Below are 19,869 nucleotides of genomic sequence, written 5' to 3' on the forward strand. Positions count from 1 at the left end.
TTACTCTTATGTACCATTCGGTACCTTTATATTTGGTTCTTTATGCTACCTTTTTTGAACATCTAATAAAATATCTTTAAAAAAAAGACCGTATACTTGGATAGAGGGAGGAGGAGATGCACAGACGCCCATAAGAATATTCTGCTGGATTCTATATATTGTGCCTAGCATTCCACTCCAAAATCTAAGCGTATTCCATAACAACACATGTAACTGAATTGGCTTAACAAGCCAATCAGTGTTTTTAACAGCACTTGTTTTTGTTACATTTGTACCCCGTGCTTTCCCACTCATGGCAGGCTCAATGTGGCAGGCAATGGAGGGTTAAGTGACTTGCCCAGAGTCACAAGGAGCTGCCTGTGCCAAGAATCGAACTCAGTTGGACCAAAGTCCACCACCCTAACCACTAGGCCACTCCTCCACTCCACTTAACAAGGAATAAGAGCACTAATTGGCAATAATTAGAATTTGCGCACATAACTTGCTAAGTGTATGCTGTAATAAACTGTGCCTAAATTCTAAAGTGTGCAGTTTAAAAGGGGTGTGGCTATGGGCAAGGAAATGGGCATATTATGGGTGTTCCCAAATTTTATGCCCGCTCTTATAGAATATGGCCCAGTTGAAGTAAATCTACATGCAGGGATTTACACCACATTTTCGTTGGTGTAAATGGAGGAACATAGTTTTAGGCACTGGGATATCAACTAAGCGTATTCTATATACTGTGCCTAAATGTTATGGAATATGCTTAGGAAAAATGATTTCCGTGCAGATTTTCAAGGCACCATAATATAGAATCACCCCCATTAGGGGCATCTACACAGTTAGCTTGCACTAATTTTTAGCCTTTGTAAACAGGGCCCTAAGATTGGTTTAAAAGAGGGAATAATTGCAGCTTTTTAATCTTTTCTTTTTTACATTTTTTTCTTTAAAGAGGACTTAGTGGGTAATGTTGAATTTCAGCACTAACTGGTAAAGTTTAGCAAAGCAACCCAGCATTACTAAATCTAAATGGTCAAACTTTGACCAGCTAAATTTAGCCAGTTATGTAATCATACTTCTGTCCAGTGGTGCAGCTATGGGTGGGCCTTGGTGTGCATAGGCTCACCCAATCTTGGCTCAATTCTTGCTGCTTGCGCCAGCCCTGCAGGCTTCAATCTGCCGCGTTCCGCCAGGCAGGAAACAGGCAATGATGTCAGAGAGGGCGGGACATGACAGATAGAAGCATGTGGGATCAGCACAAGCAGCGAGAATGAATCACTGCAGGCGCTGAGGATGCCTGTTCTGAAATCGGGGAGGGAAGGAGTTCAGAGACAGGAGCGCAGATTCCGGGACACCGCAGAGGAGAGGGAGAAGATGTGGGGTAGGTGAAAAAAAAACCTCTTATGTTCTTAAAAAATATCTCCAGGAAGATATTTGTGGTTTGTGGTTGGGGGCAAGGAGGAGGCACGTGCGTGTGAAAGGACCCATCCAATCTACCTCTGACTACGCCTCTGCTTCTGTCTGGGTAGTGTGGTTGAACATACAGCTAGAAACATCCAGATAAATATGGTCAATTATCTGACCCTCTCAGTTGGTATTTTGAATGTTTATTAAAGTGTTTTAGAACTGATTTATTACGCATATGTGCTCATAGCATCTCTGCATCACTTGATTTTAATGACATTCTCAGGTTGACTGATTCTATTTTACATAGAAACATATCAAGAGCGTGACATGACAGATTGAGGTTATGTGACCCAACACTTCGACATGCCCCAGGCTGATGTCTGCTGATTCTCCATGACTCCCATCACTTCAGAATTCTGTTTGATAACCACATTATCTGGGAGGAAGACATTTGTCTGAGTCATGTCTAACAGAGCTCTAATGAATTCAGCTGTAGTGAGTCAAGCTCATCTTCAGATAATTTAAATGGGTGTACTTTGATCTTAAAATGACATGAAAACATCAGAAAAACAAAATGTATTTTGGCTTGTTTCTAAACAAAATGAAATACAAAATAAAAGACAATTTTGTTAGTGATTATCATATACTTTTCAATTTTTTAAATCATTATTTCACATTTCTTTATAATAGCCCAACAAACAAATACGTGTGTGCTGTATCTCCCAAATTCTAAATATTTGGATGCCCAACTTTACACTTAGCACAGTGGTTCCCAAACCTAGTCCACCTCAGCCAGTCAGGTTTTCAGAATATCCACTATGAATATTCATGAGAGAGCTATGCATGCATTGCCTCCACTGCAGATCTTTCTCATGAATATTTATCGTGGATATCCTAAAAACCTGACTGCCTAGAGTGCCTACAGGACCAGGTTTTGGAACCGCTGGCTTATCATGTAAAGTTGCATACCCAACTTATAGAATTGTTTGATTAGATGCTAATAGGCTTTAACAATCAATTACTGCCAATTATTGGTGTTAACGGATGCTAATTGGCAGTTATTTATTTTTCAAAATATATAACCTGCATGATCTAAAATCCTCAGGGGGGGTACAAAAACAAGCATATAACTGACCGTAGGCGGTATTCTATAAAGTGGGCATGCAATTTCCACAGTATGTGTCACGGTTGTGGCCGTGCCCTTATGTTCAGACCTACTGTTTCTCTGTATCTAGCTCTGTGACCTCTCCAGTCTGCCTTTTCCCCTATTGTTGTTGTTCTTGTTAGCCAAGCCTCGCTTTGGTCTCCCTGCTTCTGCTTCATTTCCTACTTGTGACATCATCAGCCTACTCCTTTATAAGGACCTAGGAAGCTTTCCTACGTTGCCTTTGCAAGAGGTCTCTTAATCTTGTGTTACCTGTTTAGAGGATTTCCCTGCTTGGCTTTGTTTCTAAGAATCTGGCCCCTGAAGGTCTGTTCTGTGTTTCTTTAAGTCTTGTTTTTCAATGCTTTGCTTTGTTTCTGTGTGTTTGCTTCTGAACCTTGATCCTGAAAGCCTGGCTCTACAGCCACACCCTGCCCTTGGTGTCTGTATCTGTTTGATTCTACCCCTGGCTCCTGCTTTTGGTCTAGCCCTGCTTTTGACTCTTACTATAGTTAAGCTCTGTGTTTAAGCCAACCTCTGTGTTTAGCCAAGCTCTGTTTCTGTATTCCCTGTTCTGTTTCCTGTGTGTGTGTGGTTCTTGTCTGTTTATTCTGAGAGTCTGTAGAAGCCAGCATCAGCACTGATTACTTCACTACTATACAGCTGTGGCTGCCTCTCAGTCTGCCTGGCCTTTCCCTTTCCAACTGTGGGTGCTGGTAAGCACATTGCTTCTTTGTTTGTTTGTCTTCCCTTAGTCTACTTAATCCTTTGCCTGCTATGTTTGCTTCCTGGCTCTTCTCTGTTTCTGCCAAGTTCTGCTCCTGTTGTGTGTTTGAGCCAGGTTCTGCCCCTGCTCTGTGTTTGAGCTAGTTCTATTCCTGTTTCCTGTCAAGCCAAGTCCCTTTCAGAATCCTGTTCCAGCCAAGCTGTTCCAGAATCCTGTTCTAGCCAAGCCAAGCCTGTTCCAGAATCCTGTTCCAGTCAAGCCAAACCCGTTCCAGAATCTGGTTCCAGAATCCTGTTTCGGTCAAGCCAAGCCAAGTCTGTTCTAGAATCCTGTTCCAGCCAAGCCAAGCCAAGTCTCTTCCAGAATCCTGTTCCAATCAAGGCAACCCCGTTCCAAAATCCGGTTCCAGAATCCTGTTCCAATCAAGGCAAGCCCGTTCCAGAATCCGGTTCCAGAATCTTGTTCCAGCCAAGCTTGTTCGAGAATCCTGAATCCTGTTTGAGAATCCTGAATGTTGTTCTAGCCAAGCCTGTTCGAGAATCCTGAACTCTGTTTAAGAATCCTGAATGCTGTTCCAGCCAAGCCTGTTCGAGAATTCTGAACCCTGTTTGAGAATCCTGAATGCTGTTCCAGCCAAGCCTGTTTGAGAATCCTGAACCCTGTTTGAGAATCTAGAATCCTGTTCCTGCCTTGTTTATTGTCTTGCTTCTGTTATTCTCATTGCCTAGCTCCTACCCTGTCTTGCCTGTCTAGTTGTGCTTTGTCTTGTCTCTTTCAGTCTAGTCCTGTCCAGATCAAGTCCTTGCCTTGTCCTTGTCTTGCCCTTTTCTGGACCCAGTTTTAATCTACTTCCGTGTTTTGCCTTGTCTTGCATTTCTGGGTCCCAGTCCCAGTTTTAATCCAGTTCCGAGCCTTGCCTTGTCCTGTCTGGGTTCCATTTTTGGCCCTTTGCCTTATTTTCCTTGCCTTGTCTGGATCCGGTTCTTGTGTTGTCCATTGTGTTTAGTTCCCTCTGTCCTGCCTTGTTGAGTCTGTTAGTTTATCCTAGTCCAGTCTGTTTTGATTCCTGCCTGTGCCAGTCCCGGTGATTTGTCTGTCAAAGCTCTGGCTTATCCCCATTATTTTATAACTATCCATGTAAATTATAGGAATGGCCCCGTTCCACCCATGAACCTCCCATTTTCACACCCCCTTTTTGAACTCATGTAAAATTTAGGTGCGTATCCTATGCCTAAATTTACGTGTGTATATTTTAATTAAATCTAACTAGTGCCAGTAATTGCTTGGTAAGTCACTTATCGTCACTAATTAGCTCATTATACAATTAAATAGAGCACGAAAATTGGGCACACACCCAAATTTGCATGCACAATTTTTAGCGACTTTTATAGAATTTGGGGGATAATGTTGAATTTCTAATATTTAACCAGAATGTAACCTATTTTAAGAAGAGGTTTTTAGGACTTCTTGGGATAAACAAAATAATATGCATCTAACACAGAGAATATCTTACAAGGAGTTTCTGTTGGTAAGCTATGATCTTTTTCCAGAAGGCAGATTCCTGTACTTCCAGTTCTCCAAATCGATGTGTGCGAAGCTGCCTAATTTTTGGCTTCACTTTGTCTTCTTTCAATTTTTCTTCTTTTTTGCCATCTTCTCCTCTATAGGAAAATAGAGATGACATATGAATTCAGTGTGAATCTCCTGTTCCTTAAAGAGAGATTTATTAAATCAAGACATAAGTTCATACCTTTCTTTGCCTAGAATTTTAAAACAGAATTTAATAAACATAAGACATATGTGTTTACTAGACTAACTTAACAAATTTTAAATTTGAATTAAGATGATCCATTAAAAGGTTGTCACCAACACTGAAGCTAGGCACTTTAGTCCCTAAAGGTTACCAACACATTTTATTTTTCAGCTAATCATATGGGCCCTTTTACAAAGATGTGTAAAGGTCTATGTGCATCCAGCATGTGCCAAATTGGCATTACTGCCCAGCTACTGCGTGCCCTGGGTGGTAATTCTGAATTTGGCATGCGCCAAAATCACCCAGTAGAAAATATTTTCTACCGCATGGTGCTTACCCGGCAGTATACAGCAGTGTGCACGTGCTACATGCCTATTGCCTGGGTAGCACATGAGACCTTACCACCAAGTCAATGGGTGGACCTAAAGACTCAGGCCAAAAATGGATGCGCATTGGTTTTTAGTTTGCTGTACACTCATTTTCTGGCCCGTTTTCCAGGACGTGGCAAAAAATGGCCCAGCATGCGCCCAAAAGATGCGCTCGCACTGCCACAGGCCACTTTTTGCCGTGGCTTAGTAAAAGGACCCCTCAATGAATATGCAAGAAATAGATATGCATATCTCACACATATCCTATATCCTTTAGGGTTGCCTGGAAAACCTGGCCAGTTAGTGGCCCTCAAGGACCTCTTATTTTCATGCATTTAAGTGGACTGAAATGTCAACCATATTAAGGTTCAAGGTTGCATTTATTTGATTAATCACCTAGGGCAGTGCCGTCAAAGGGATTTACATACACTGAAATCTGTAAATTAAATCAAAATATAGTGTATCAGGAAAATTACAATATAAACAGGAAAGAGTAAGCCAAATACTAAAACTACTACTACTACAAATAAAATACAATAAAACAATAAAAACAATCCTGCTGTACCTCACAAAGTATGGTAACCAAACAACTTAACAACTACCTAACCAAATTCAATATATTACATTAATCACAATCAGGATTTTGATCCAACCACAGCACTGAAACAGTTATAACCATTCTCATAACCAAATTTAAACAATTAATTGTGACTTGAAACAATGTGCTTCTACTACAATTTGACATGGTCAGCCACCAAATACTCACGAACATCCTAGACTACTTCGGGATTGGAGGACACGTACTTACAGTGGGGGAAATAAGTATTTGATCCCTTGCTGATTTTGTAAGTTTGCCCACTGACAAAGACATGAGCAGCCCATAATTGAAGGGTAGGTTATTGGTAACAGTGAGAGATAGCACATCACAAATTAAATCCGGAAAATCACATTGTGGAAAGTATATGAATTTATTTGCATTCTGCAGAGGGAAATAAGTATTTGATCCCCCACCAACCAGTAAGAGATCTGGCCCCTACAGACCAGGTAGATGCTCCAAATCAACTCGTTACCTGCATGACAGACAGCTGTCGGCAATGGTCACCTGTATGAAAGACACCTGTCCACAGACTCAGTGACTCAGTCAGACTCTAACCTCTACAAAATGGCCAAGAGCAAGGAGCTGTCTAAGGATGTCAGGGACAAGATCATACACCTGCACAAGGCTGGAATGGGCTACAAAACCATCAGTAAGACGCTGGGCGAGAAGGAGACAACTGTTGGTGCCATAGTAAGAAAATGGAAGAAGTACAAAATGACTGTCAATCGACAAAGATCTGGGGCTCCACGCAAAATCTCACCTCGTGGGGTATCCTTGATCATGAGGAAGGTTAGAAATCAGCCTACAACTACAAGGGGGGAACTTGTCAATGATCTCAAGGCAGCTGGGACCACTGTCACCACGAAAACCATTGGTAACACATTACGACATAACGGATTGCAATCCTGCAGTGCCCGCAAGGTCCCCCTGCTCCGGAACGCACATGTGACGGCCCGTCTGAAGTTTGCCAGTGAACACCTGGATGATGCCGAGAGTGATTGGGAGAAGGTGCTGTGGTCAGATGAGACAAAAATTGAGCTCTTTGGCATGAACTCAACTCGCCGTGTTTGGAGGAAGAGAAATGCTGCCTATGACCCAAAGAACACCGTCCCCACTGTCAAGCATGGAGGTGGAAATGTTATGTTTTGTGGGTGTTTCTCTGCTAAGGGCACAGGACTACTTCACCGCATCAATGGGAGAATGGATGGGGCCATGTACCGTACAATTCTGAGTGACAACCTCCTTCCCTCCGCCAGGGCCTTAAAAATGGGTCGTGGCTGGGTCTTCCAGCACGACAATGACCCAAAACATACAGCCAAGGCAACAAAGGAGTGGCTCAGGAAGAAGCACATTAGGGTCATGGAGTGGCCTAGCCAGTCACCAGACCTTAATCCCATTGAAAACTTATGGAGGGAGCTGAAGCTGCGAGTTGCCAAGCGACAGCCCAGAACTCAATGATTTAGAGATGATCTGCAAAGAGGAGTGAACCAAAATTCCTCCTGACATGTGTGCAAACCTCATCATCAACTGCAGAAGACGTCTGACCGCTGTGCTTGCCAACAAGGGTTTTGCCACCAAGTATTAGGTCTTGTTTGCCAGAGGGATTAAATACTTATTTCCCTCTGCAGAATGCAAATAAATTCATATACTTTCCACAATGTGATTTTCCGGATTTAATTTGTGATGTGCTATCTCTCACTGTTACTAATAACCTACCCTTCAATTATGGGCTGCTCATGTCTTTGTCAGTGGGCAAACTTACAAAATCAGCAAGGGATCAAATACTTATTTCCACCACTGTAGATGGTTCGAAGGCTTCCTATCAACAAGAACCTATCAAGTGATATCAAACTCAAAAACATCAACACCATGGAAACCTGAATGTGGAGTACCACAAGGATCACCGCTTTCACCAACTCTTTTTAACTTAATGATGACACCATTAGCCAAATCGCTATCCAACCAAGGACTCAACCCGTAAATCTATGCATACGATGTCACGATATATATCCCGTTCAAACACGATCTAACAGAAATCACAAATGAAATTAAACACAGCCTCCAAATAATGAATTCATGGGCGAATGCATTCCAACTAAAGCTAAATGCAGAAAAAACACAATGTCTTATTCTGTCCTCACAATACAACACAAACAAGCCAAGCACCATAAACACCCCAGATTACACCCTCCCGGTCTCAGATAGTCTGAAAATTCTGGGAGTCACAATCGACAGAAATCTAACACACGAAGACCATGCGAAAAATACTGCAAAGAAAATGTTCAACTCAATGTGGAAACTTAAAAGGATCAAACCTTTCTTCCCAAGGGAAATATTCCGTAGCCTGGTAAAATCGATGGTGTTAAGTCATCTGGATTATTGCAATGCCATCTATGCCGGATGCAAAGAACAAGTCATTGAGAAGCTTCAGACAGCCCAAAACACAGCAACCAGACTCATATTTGGGAAAGTGAAATATGAAATCGCCAAACCCATAAGAGAAAAACTACATTGGCTCCATTTAAGAGAACAAATTGCGTTCAAAGTTTGCACCCTGGTCCACAAAATTGTTCATGGGGAAGCCCCGACCTATATGTCAGACATCGTAGACTTGCCTACTAAGAACGCAAAAAGATCATCATGACCTATTAGATTGTAAGCTCTTTGAGCAGGGACTGTCTTTCTTCTATGTTTGTGCAGCGCTGCGTACGCCTTGTAGCGCTATAGAAATGCTAAATAGTAGTAGTAGTAGTAGTAACATTCCTCAATTTCCACTCTCCCAGTTGCAAAGGACTAAAATATAAATCCACATACGCATCCAGCTTCTCATACGTATGCACGCAACTATGGAACGCATTACCGAAGGCCATAAAATCAATACATGACCTAACAATCTTCTGTAGACTACTGAAGACGAACCTGTTCAAGAAGGCTTACCATAATGTTCCATCTTAAATACAAAATAAATAGACCCTACAAGAACTAGACAAGGCCGAACTCTTGTCACTTGACTGTTTAACCTCACTGCTATTAAAGAAAACTACACAATACGCACTACCAATCTATTTCCTAAATTGAAGATGACATCTCAATAGTCGATGACCTAAATTATGCTACAACTCATTTTATCACTTAGTAACCTCTATACAATGCCATAATGCATTCCTCTGTACCATGTATGTATGCACCTTGATGCAAAATCATTGGTATGCAATACCACAATGTAGTCCTCTTTACCATGTATGTAAACACCTAAATGTATTACCATTTGAAATTCTGTACCCGGAAATGGCGATTGCCATCACTGCATAATGTAAGCCACATTGAGCCTGCAAGTAGGGGGGAAAATGTGGGATACAAATGCTACAAATAAATAAATAAACCAGGGGGTTTTCTCTGTGACTAGTTCAGGAACTGCACAGTCTTCCAGTTATCAACTGCTGGACACAGAGAAATACTGAAGATCTTAAGTTGCATGGTGTCCTTATAGGATAGAGCCTACAAGTCTTTAGTCTCTGTCTCCATCTCCATCTTCTGGTTGGCAGGCACAATCTACAGGTCCTGGACAAGAAAGGGTGGGCTTCAAGGCAGAGATGGTGGAGACAAGAACTGTATCTGAATTAAAGAAAGTATAGATAAAGAAAGAGAGGAAGGGCATGCAGAGCAGACTTGGTAAACTTGATAGGTTAGCGCCAGGTTAGCGCGGGAGCCCTTACCGCCACCTCAATGAGTGGCGGTAAGAGCTCCCCCTCCCCCCCTGAAATGGCCACACGGCAAATGCTTTACTTGCCGCCCAACCATTTCCTGAAGGAAAGCGAGATTGGCCCTTTTACCAGCTGCAGCAAAAGAGGGTCTCAGCGCGCGTGTAAAACACGTGCCGACGCCAATGCAGGCCCTCTTTTACCATAGCTTAGTAAAAGGGGGCCTGTGCCAATCAGGGCCAGCCCTAGATTTTCAGCAGCATTATCTAGCTCACTTTTCAAAGCTGCAGAATGCTAAGTGGAGGTCTGAATAGAAGTGAACAAGGCAAAAATAGGTATTTAAGAGGTAAGTTTGTAAGGGAAAGGAGATGGGATTTGACATACTGCTTTTCTGTAGTTACAATCAAAGCAGTTTACATATTATATACAGGTACTTATTTTGTCCCTGGGACAATGGAGGATTAAGGGCCCTGTTTACTAAGGTGCACTAGCATTTTTTGGGTGTGCTAAAAATTAGTGTGCGCTAACACTAGAGACACCCATAGGAATAGAGGAGGAGGAGTGGCCTAACGGTTAGTGCAGCGTCCTGGGTTCAATTCCCACTGCAGCTCTTTGTGACCCTGTGTCACAAAAAGTTGTAGCAGAAATTGAACTCAATTCCACAGGTTCTTAGACTGCTGCACTACCCATTAGGCTACTCCTTAAACATGCCTTTCATGTAAAATGCTGATTTGCAAAAGCCAAAAGCTCTCATAAAATTAGGTCACATGCTTAGTGCAAGTAGAAGCATTCTTGTAAAATATGCATGCTCAGAAGAGGAGTTTGGGTGGAGCATGGGCAGCCTTATGATTTATGCAAATATTTTATAAAATGCACACCTACAGTGGGGGAAATAAGTATTTGATCCCTTGCTGATTTTGTAAGTTTGCCTACTGACAAAGACATGAGCAGCCCATAATTGAAGGGTAGGTTATTGGTAACAGTGAGAGATAGCACATCACAAATTAAATCCGGAAAATCACATTGTGGAAAGTATATGAATTTATTTGCATTCTGCAGAGGGAAATAAGTATTTGATCCCCCACCAACCAGTAAGAGATCTGGCCCCTACAGACCAGGTAGATGCTCCAAATCAACTCGTTACCTGCATGACAGACAGCTGTCGGCAATGGTCACCTGTATGAAAGACACCTGTCCACAGACTCAGTGAATCAGTCAGACTCTAACCTCTACAAAATGGCCAAGAGCAAGGAGCTGTCTAAGGATGTCAGGGACAAGATCATACACCTGCACAAGGCTGGAATGGGCTACAAAACCATCAGTAAGACGCTGGGCGAGAAGGAGACAACTGTTGGTGCCATAGTAAGAAAATGGAAGAAGTACAAAATGACTGTCAATCGACAAAGATCTGGGGCTCCACGCAAAATCTCACCTCGTGGGGTATCCTTGATCATGAGGAAGGTTAGAAATCAGCCTACAACTACAAGGGGGGAACTTGTCAATGATCTCAAGGCAGCTGGGACCACTGTCACCACGAAAACCATTGGTAACACATTACGACATAACGGATTGCAATCCTGCAGTGCCCGCAAGGTCCCCCTGCTCCGGAAGGCACATGTGACGGCCCGTCTGAAGTTTGCCAGTGAACACCTGGATGATGCCGAGAGTGATTGGGAGAAGGTGCTGTGGTCAGATGAGACAAAAATTGAGCTCTTTGGCATGAACTCAACTCGCCGTGTTTGGAGGAAGAGAAATGCTGCCTATGACCCAAAGAACACCGTCCCCACTGTCAAGCATGGAGGTGGAAATGTTATGTTTTGTGGGTGTTTCTCTGCTAAGGGCACAGGACTACTTCACCGCATCAATGGGAGAATGGATGGGGCCATGTACCGTACAATTCTGAGTGACAACCTCCTTCCCTCCGCCAGGGCCTTAAAAATGGGTCGTGGCTGGGTCTTCCAGCACGACAATGACCCAAAACATACAGCCAAGGCAACAAAGGAGTGGCTCAGGAAGAAGCACATTAGGGTCATGGAGTGGCCTAGCCAGTCACCAGACCTTAATCCCATTGAAAACTTATGGAGGGAGCTGAAGATGCGAGTTGCCAAGCGACAGCCCAGAACTCTTAATGATTTAGAGATGATCTGCAAAGAGGAGTGGACCAAAATTCCTCCTGACATGTGTGCAAACCTCATCATCAACTACAGAAGACGTCTGACCGCTGTGCTTGCCAACAAGGGTTTTGCCACCAAGTATTAGGTCTTGTTTGCCAGAGGGATTAAATACTTATTTCCCTCTGCAGAATGCAAATAAATTCATATACTTTCCACAATGTGATTTTCCGGATTTAATTTGTGATGTGCTATCTCTCACTGTTACCAATAACCTACCCTTCAATTATGGGCTGCTCATGTCTTTGTCAGTGGGCAAACTTACAAAATCAGCAAGGGATCAAATACTTATTTCCCCCACTGTAGATGTCTGCTTCGCATGCTAATATTTACGCCTGATTCCAAGCAGGTGTTATGTCTATGCCCACAATCTAGGTGCTATTTCTGCAGGATTTATGCTACTATTTTATAAAGAGACACAGATTCACTATTAACACAGGTGCCCTTCCGACGTCACCAGCTCCTATTTTTCATGAAGTCTTATCGCGCCTACGCAGTCCACTCTCCGCACATCCCGACATCACAACCTGGCTATGCTTCTGATTTCAGACCCCAGCCTCCTCAAAGCTGTGGAATTATAAAAAGCATTAGCCACCTCACTTCCCTATGCATACGTTTTATTAGTTGTTTTTGACAATGCAAAGTTATTTTGGCAGGGTTCATTTATTATAGGGGGAATAAGGTACATATTCAGCTGGTGGCAGTCAACACTTTTTTTTTTAGCCTCCACTGGCAATGCTGGACTATGTTTGGGCACCAACATTGACTATCCAGTAATTAGGATTTGTGCGCACAACTCGCTAAGGTCATTCTGTAATACACTGCGCCTAACTTCTAACATGCACAGACAAAAAGGGGCATGGTTATAGGTGTTTCGTGGGCATTCTGAAATTTACATGCATAGTTAAAGAATATGGCCCAATGCACCTAAATTTATGCGCTGGGATTTATGCCATGTTTTCATTGGTGTAAATAGAGGTACGTAGATTTAGGCACTGAGATATCAACTAAGTATATTAGGCACTGCTTATAGAATATGCTTACTCAGCTTTGATTTCTGTGCTGATTTTTTAGGCACCATATATAGAATCTCCCCCTAAAGGCACTTTAGTAAAAGGGCCCCTTAACCGGATATGTGATAGCAGATCACACATTATTGCCAATTAGTGCTCATTATTGCTTGTTAAGAGCTGTTATCAATGCTAATTAGCTTGTTAAGCCAATTAAGTTACGTGCATTGTTATAGAATACGCTTGGATTTCAGTGCGGATCTCTAGGCCCATTATCCAGGGGTAAGCGCTAACATGCACTTAACATGGCAAAAAAGGCTTATTGTAAAACGCATTAAAGCATTTTGTTTTAATTTGGCTAATAGAAAAGAGAGGATTCCAAGTACACCAAGAAACCAAAACAAGCCAAAATGCAAAAATGAACCTCCAGGAACAGGACAAAAATTCCTTTTGTCCTTTTCCTAGAGGTCCATGTGTGCTTTTTGGCTTGTTTTATTGTAATTTGGCTGTCTGCACACGGTAATCATGTCTGCTATTTTTTTGGGGGGGTGTTGTTATTTTTATCAGAAAAAGGTGTTTCATGGAGGGGGAATGGGCGTGGAAGTGTTATCCACCTAGTGCATATGCATTAGTGTGCGCTAACTGGATAACACAGACTTAAGGCAGGAACACCTACCACCTCCTAAACAGGCAGTCAGTACTCCTGAGTTAGTAATTTTGTAGGTCTTGCGAGCTAATGGAAAAATTAGCATGAGATGTGCAAAATGCCCCTAGGGGTCCTTTTACTAAGGTGCACTGAAAAATAGCCTGCACTAGTGTAGGCGCTTGTTTTGGACGCGCGTAGATCCACTTTTCAGTGCACTTGTAAAAAATGCCATTTTTTGGGCCGAAAATGGACGTGCAGCGAAATGAAATTGGCGAGCGTCCATTTTGGGTCTGAGACCTTACCGCCACCCATTCACTTAGCGGTAAGGTCTCACGCATTATCCAGGCGGTAATCGTCAACGCGCGTACAATGCCGATTACCCTGTTAAAATGTGCTAAGCCTATTTCTTAATGCATTTTAGTAAAAGGGCCCCTAAGTGTGATACTGAGCATTTAACCACCTATGTGAAACTGGATAAAGATAGGACTGTGATTTATGCAGTCCAATTTCTCAGGTTAACTTAGAGGTCCTTAGCGTGCACTAAATGCTAAGAAGCCCATATTTATAAAACAGGCTTCTTAGCATTTAGTGCATCTTAATTGTTAGTATGCGCTATATCTGTTAGTGTACCTTAGTAAAAGAACCCCTTAGGCAGTTAAATGCTGAATCTGCCTCTTGACTGTCCACAAAATCACCAGCTATGGCTTTAGCAATGAGTGCTGATATTCAGGGGTCCTTTTACTAAGGTGCACTGAAAAATGGAGTGGAGGAGTGGCCTATTGGTTAGGGTGGTGGACTCTGGTCTTGGGGAACTGAGTTCAATTCCCACTTCAGGCACAGGCAGCTCCTTGTGACTGTGGGCAAGTCACTTAACCCTCCATTGCCCCAGGTACAAATAAGTACCTGTATATGTAAGCCACATTGAGTCTGCCATGAGTGGGAAAGCACAGGGTACAAATGTAACAAAAAAAATGAGCTGTGGTAGTGTAGGCATGTTATGGAAGCATGCAGATCCATTTTTCAGCACACTGTAAAAAAAAGGCCTTTTTAAAATTTTTGCCGAAAATGGACATGAGGCAAAATACAAATTGGTGCGCGTTCATTTTGGGTCTGAGAACTTAGCACCAGACATTGACTTAGCGGTAAGGTCTCTCATGTTAACCGTGTGGTAATCACCTATGTGTGTCAAGTCAGAGTTAACGCCCAATGTTCGCCATGCGCCAGGAAATAAAATATATTTTCTGGCGACCGTAGCGGCCGCTCATAAAAAATGAAATTACCGCATGGGCTATGCGATAGCCGGGCAGTAACTCCAAATTGATTCGCGTTGGGTGCGTGTAGGTGCCTAACACGGCTTAGTAAAAGGGCTCCTTAGTGTTCTGGCTAGTGTTTAAATAAATAGGTATATTCGGTTGCTATAGATATACATGTAACCTGATCACTGCAGTTGCCACTATCTATTTAGTTTAGGCCAAATCAGGGGCGTAGCCAGCCTTCCGTGGGAGAGGGGTCCAGAGCCCGGGGGAGGGGGCACATTTTAGCCCTCCCCCCGGCGCCGCCCCCCCCCCCCCCCACCGCCGACATTGCCGCCCCCCCTCCCGCCGCGAACCCGCCGCCGCTGCAGCCTACCTTTACTTTGCTGGCGGGGGATCCCACTCCCCGCCAGCCAACGTCTTCTTCTTAGTCGCTTCCTGCTCTTCAATTTGTTTGCTGACGTCCTGCACGTACAGGACGTCAGACTCAGAGAACAGAACTGTTCTCTGAGTCTGACGTCCTGCACGTACAATTACATGCAGGACGTCAGCAAACAAATTGAAGAGCAGGAAGGACTGAGAAGACGTCGGCTGGCGGGGAGTGGGATCCCCCGCCAGCAAAAGTAAAGGTAGGCAGCGGCGGGGGCGGGTTTGCCGGGAGGGGGGTCCTGGGGTGAATCTGCGGGGGCCTCGGCCCCCTCAGGCCCCACGTAGCTACGCCACTGGGCCAAATGTACAGCTGAATATTGCCACTCTCTGGATAACTTTCACAGCCAGCCCTTGGTCTGCCCTCCTTCCACCCCTTTATGGGTAGTATTTGACCATCTAGATAGATTTTTTTACCTGACACTATTCATATAGCAGCTGAAAAACTGCTATGAATAGGCATGTTATATACTCTCCAGCTATCAGTGAACATGTAACTTGTTATGAATTTAAGCAAATTAAATAGAATAAATATTCAGCCTTTTTTTAAGAAGACTACAAGAGGCATCAAGTTGCACATACTCAGCTTTTTCTGGCTCAGATTTAGTTTCTTCTTTCCCATTTTTGTCATCTTCTTTGGCTGTCTGCCCCTGAAAAAAAAGTGTGAAAATAAAGTAATATTGTTTGACCTACTGTTGAGTACAAAAAGATAAGCTCCCTCAGTTTGAAATATAAAGGCAGAATCTTTATGCTAAGTGACATGATTGAATACGCTTCAGGTCTCTAGTAAATATATGAGTTAGAATTCAATGAGTCAATTTTCAAAGATCCACTGAACAAACACTCTAGGCAGGCTTACTTTAGAAAAATTCAGTGAAACCTAAGTGGTTAGATTTTTAGCTGAAAATATCTATACATTTAGGTTTAGATTTGACCATATAGATTCAGGGCAGCTATCTGTGTAGCCTGTGTTGCCTGCTTAACCTTAGTGGTTTAGCATTGACTGGCTAAGTCATAAGCCCATTCAGGAATGCTCCTGGAGTTGCTTGTTTTTTCTGACTATATTGGCCTACCTTATTAGCTTATGTTAGTGATTCCTAAACTGGGGGTTGGTGGTACCTCAAATGAGGTCAGATCATCAGTAGACAGGATCACACAAACAGGGCTGCTCCCACTCTCCCTGCACCCTCCACTGTGATAAACATCTAACAGAGGTAGTCAGAATGGGTTCTATAAATCAATGACTGATCACAGGCTGTGCTTCCTCCTCTTTAGGCTTCCTGTTAGACTGGTCACGCATGGCTATTGCTATTGTGGCCACTGCTGGTGTTGCTGCTCTCATGATTTGGATGAGGGAGGAGAGTAGAGGTCTGCAATTTTGTTTTTATTATCAACTGAAATCATATGAATTTTTAAGAGCTAAATTGGGGTCATATTGGCTAAAACGTTAGGAAGCACTGATTTATGAGGTTAACTAACTGGTTAATAAAGCCAGAGGTTTAACCAGTTATCTCCTAAGTTAGCTGATAAAGCCTTTTGAGCCCCCCCTCCCCCCCACACAACACACACAACAAAAAATATGCATTATTTCTGAGAGATTTTCCAAGTTAGTGATAACAAAAAGTTAACTATTTATGCATTCTTCTTCAGGTATGATGGAAAGGAATGGACCTTGAAAGCTCATCTATTACATCTTTAAGAGATTCTTTCACTAAGGTGTGCTAACAGTTAGCATGTGTTAAAAGATAAGACACCCAGAAATATGAGTATCTTTATCTTATCATTTAGTGCATGTTAATCATTAGCGCACACTAAATACATTATCACACCTTAGTGAAATGACCCTCTAATTATTCTTACATTAGTCCAAATCAAGAGCCTTATACACTACATTATGTTTTAAACTGAGAGCCCTTCACGAACAGAAATATACATTTTGCATACAGTTTTTTAAGTGTGCAGATGAGGTGGATAGAAAAATGACTCACAAATGTTAACAATGAAAACATTTACAGAAATAAAACCCTATAACTTTATCTGTGAAGGCAAGTCTATAAATAGTTTATCAATTTAATATTAGTTAATGAGCTGCTCTGTATGATTTTGAAGGACAACAGCTCTTTAACTATTGATTTTCAGTAAATAAAAGTCTGTGTATAGAAAACTATGTGCAAAATGTTGCTATTTGCAAATGAGAAAAACTTTGCAAATATGGCTTTGTGCATTAAAACATGAACTAGCGTGTGATATCACATACAATATGCACTATTTATTATTTTAGGTTGCTAGTTACTAGCATAAGTTAAAGGATTAACTCATGCTTTGGGCAAACAATGTGTTAAAAGGCAAAATGAAGGATTCCCTATGAAGAAACACAGTCAACCAGAGAGGAAGGGAAGGGATGTTTGGTTGACCTACATCTCCTTCCCTACTTCTCTGGTGGACTGAAAAGACAAAATCAGTCATTATTTGCCCTTAATATACATTATTTAGACTTGAGGAGATACAAATCATGCAGCTCATTATTATACAAAATGGCACTGCATGATCCCCAGTAGTAGACATTAAGGGGTGTGCGCTGGGCCACTTTTTTACCGTATCTAGGAAAAAGGACCTTTTTTTAAGGGGCCGGAAAATGGACCTGAGACCTTACCATCACCCACTGACCTAGCAGCAAGGTCTCATGCGCTACCCGTGTGGTAAGCATGCAGTATGCGCCAACGTAACCAGCCCACGGTAGAAAATAGAAAATAATTTTCTACCGCAGAATTCGGTATGCACCAAATTTGGAATTACTGCCCGGCTCACGCGGCAGTAGTGCCAATTTGATGCGAGCTGTATGCGCGTAGGCCCTCCCGCACCTTTGTAAAAGGGCCCCTCAGTGTTACTACAAGAACTGAAACTGACAAATACAGTACATTGGAAATGGAGAATTTTACCTTGATTTTTTGTTGGAGATCAGGCAATGGAAGCAATGTAGAGGTGCTCATCAGATCACTCAAGCCAACATTTGGATTATGTGGAATCAGTTTATACTGTCCTCCTTCCCTTTTCAAATCTAAACCAAATATATCAGGAAGCAGCTCACTATCATCTGACAAAACTGTCAAGTCTGTTAAGTCTTCAGATGGTAAAGATACATCTGTGTCTTTTCTTTCTACTTCTTCGCCTTCACCGCGTACTTCATCTTGGGTAGGATCAGGCATGTTAGCTAGAAGTTCAGTCACTTTGATTTTCTTAGCTCCTTCAACCAGGCTTCCTCCGAGCAACAAACCGCACATAATCCGAAAGAAACCACGGCAAACATTAGTAGTGAAATGCATGAGGCCCATCATTATACTCCAGTAGGTGAAGAATAAAACCATAAACAAATCCTTCATCGTCATTTTCTTTATTTTCTTCATCTGCTTTTTAAGGCTCTTTCTACTGAGCATTCTCATGAGAGCAATTATATTGTACTTAAGTGCTATTAAAGCTGACTTGAGAGTTACAGTAGAAAAGAAACCTATCCTGGGGTCCTGCAGCTCAAGCTTATCATTTTCTTCCTTATTTGCTGACCTCTCATTCAGATCTGATTCAGAAATCTGGGCAGCCAGCTGCATTTCAAAGATGGTGTCCTCACAAAAGTTCACAAACAGCTCCATTTTTTCCTTTTCCCCTCCTTCATTTACCACATCAAAAATAAACTGTCTTTTGGACTCTTTGACTTGAGGTTTTTCCCACTGGGTTCGACTGGACTCACTTATCTCAAAATAAACTCTCTCAATGCGTTTTGCACTACCCATAATCTCTATGCGACCCAAATATGGCTGGAAGTAGTTGAGTACACTGTCTGCCAATTCAAGGAAAGTCTGCAATCGCGTGTCATGGGGCATGTGCTCTGACAAATTGGTTAAGAGAACAGCAACATTAAAACCAATGTCCTTGGCAGGTTCATGGAACCGTTTCACAAACTCTTCATAATCCAGAGTCTCATTCTCGTCCGTTTCCACACAGAACAACAGAAACTCAGTTTCAGATTGTGTGTAATGCTTATGACTTTCCATTGCCTTGTGAAAGTCTCTCTTTGAAATAATACCCTTTCCATCAGGATCATATTCTTTGAATACATCAGATGTTGTCAGATCCTTGAGTTTTAAAAACATGTCAAAAAACTTTAGGATCATCTCCACATTGTTGGACGACTCAACCAGCATATCAACCATCTGCTTCCCAATAGTTCCATTTACAACATTACCTAAAAATAATCAAATGAATTTACAGGTGTTGCTAAAAGTGAAAGTTCTGTTTAAAAAAAAACCCACATGCTTCACAATTACTATGAAAATCCATCATTCCCAGATTCCATATAAGGCACTCAAAATTGTGTGCAGAAATTTGGGCACACCCAAATTCCATGTACAATTTAATTGAATGAACCAATTAGTGCAGATAATTTGGCACTAATAATTATCAAAACTAATTGGCAACAATTAAGATTTACCAGTGCATCTTGCTAGGCGTATTCTATAAAGATGCGCATGTAAATTCTAGTGCACACATCTGAAATGAGGATGTGACCATGGAAGGGGCATGGGCGTTCCAAGAATTTGCATGCACTGTTACATAATACGCCCGATCCGCACCTAATTTAAGTGTGGGGATTTACACCAGGTTTCAGCTGGTGTAATCCTTACATCTAAA

At 42.2% G+C, this 19,869-nt stretch overlaps 1 protein-coding gene across 1 annotated transcript in view; it reads right to left on the reverse strand.

Annotated features, from left to right (window-relative positions):
• RYR2 (ryanodine receptor 2) overlaps positions 1–19,869 on the reverse strand; it is a 908,577-nt gene that overhangs the window by 109,631 nt on the left and 779,077 nt on the right. Inside the window, 3 exon segments of the mRNA XM_030194683.1 lie at positions 4,774–4,921; positions 15,769–15,836; positions 18,126–19,423. Coding sequence (XP_030050543.1) covers positions 4,774–4,921; positions 15,769–15,836; positions 18,126–19,423 — 1,514 coding nt within the window.

Source organism: Microcaecilia unicolor, chromosome 3, assembly GCF_901765095.1.
Source record: "Microcaecilia unicolor chromosome 3, aMicUni1.1, whole genome shotgun sequence".
In the NCBI taxonomy this organism is placed as follows: Eukaryota; Metazoa; Chordata; class Amphibia; order Gymnophiona; family Siphonopidae; genus Microcaecilia; species Microcaecilia unicolor.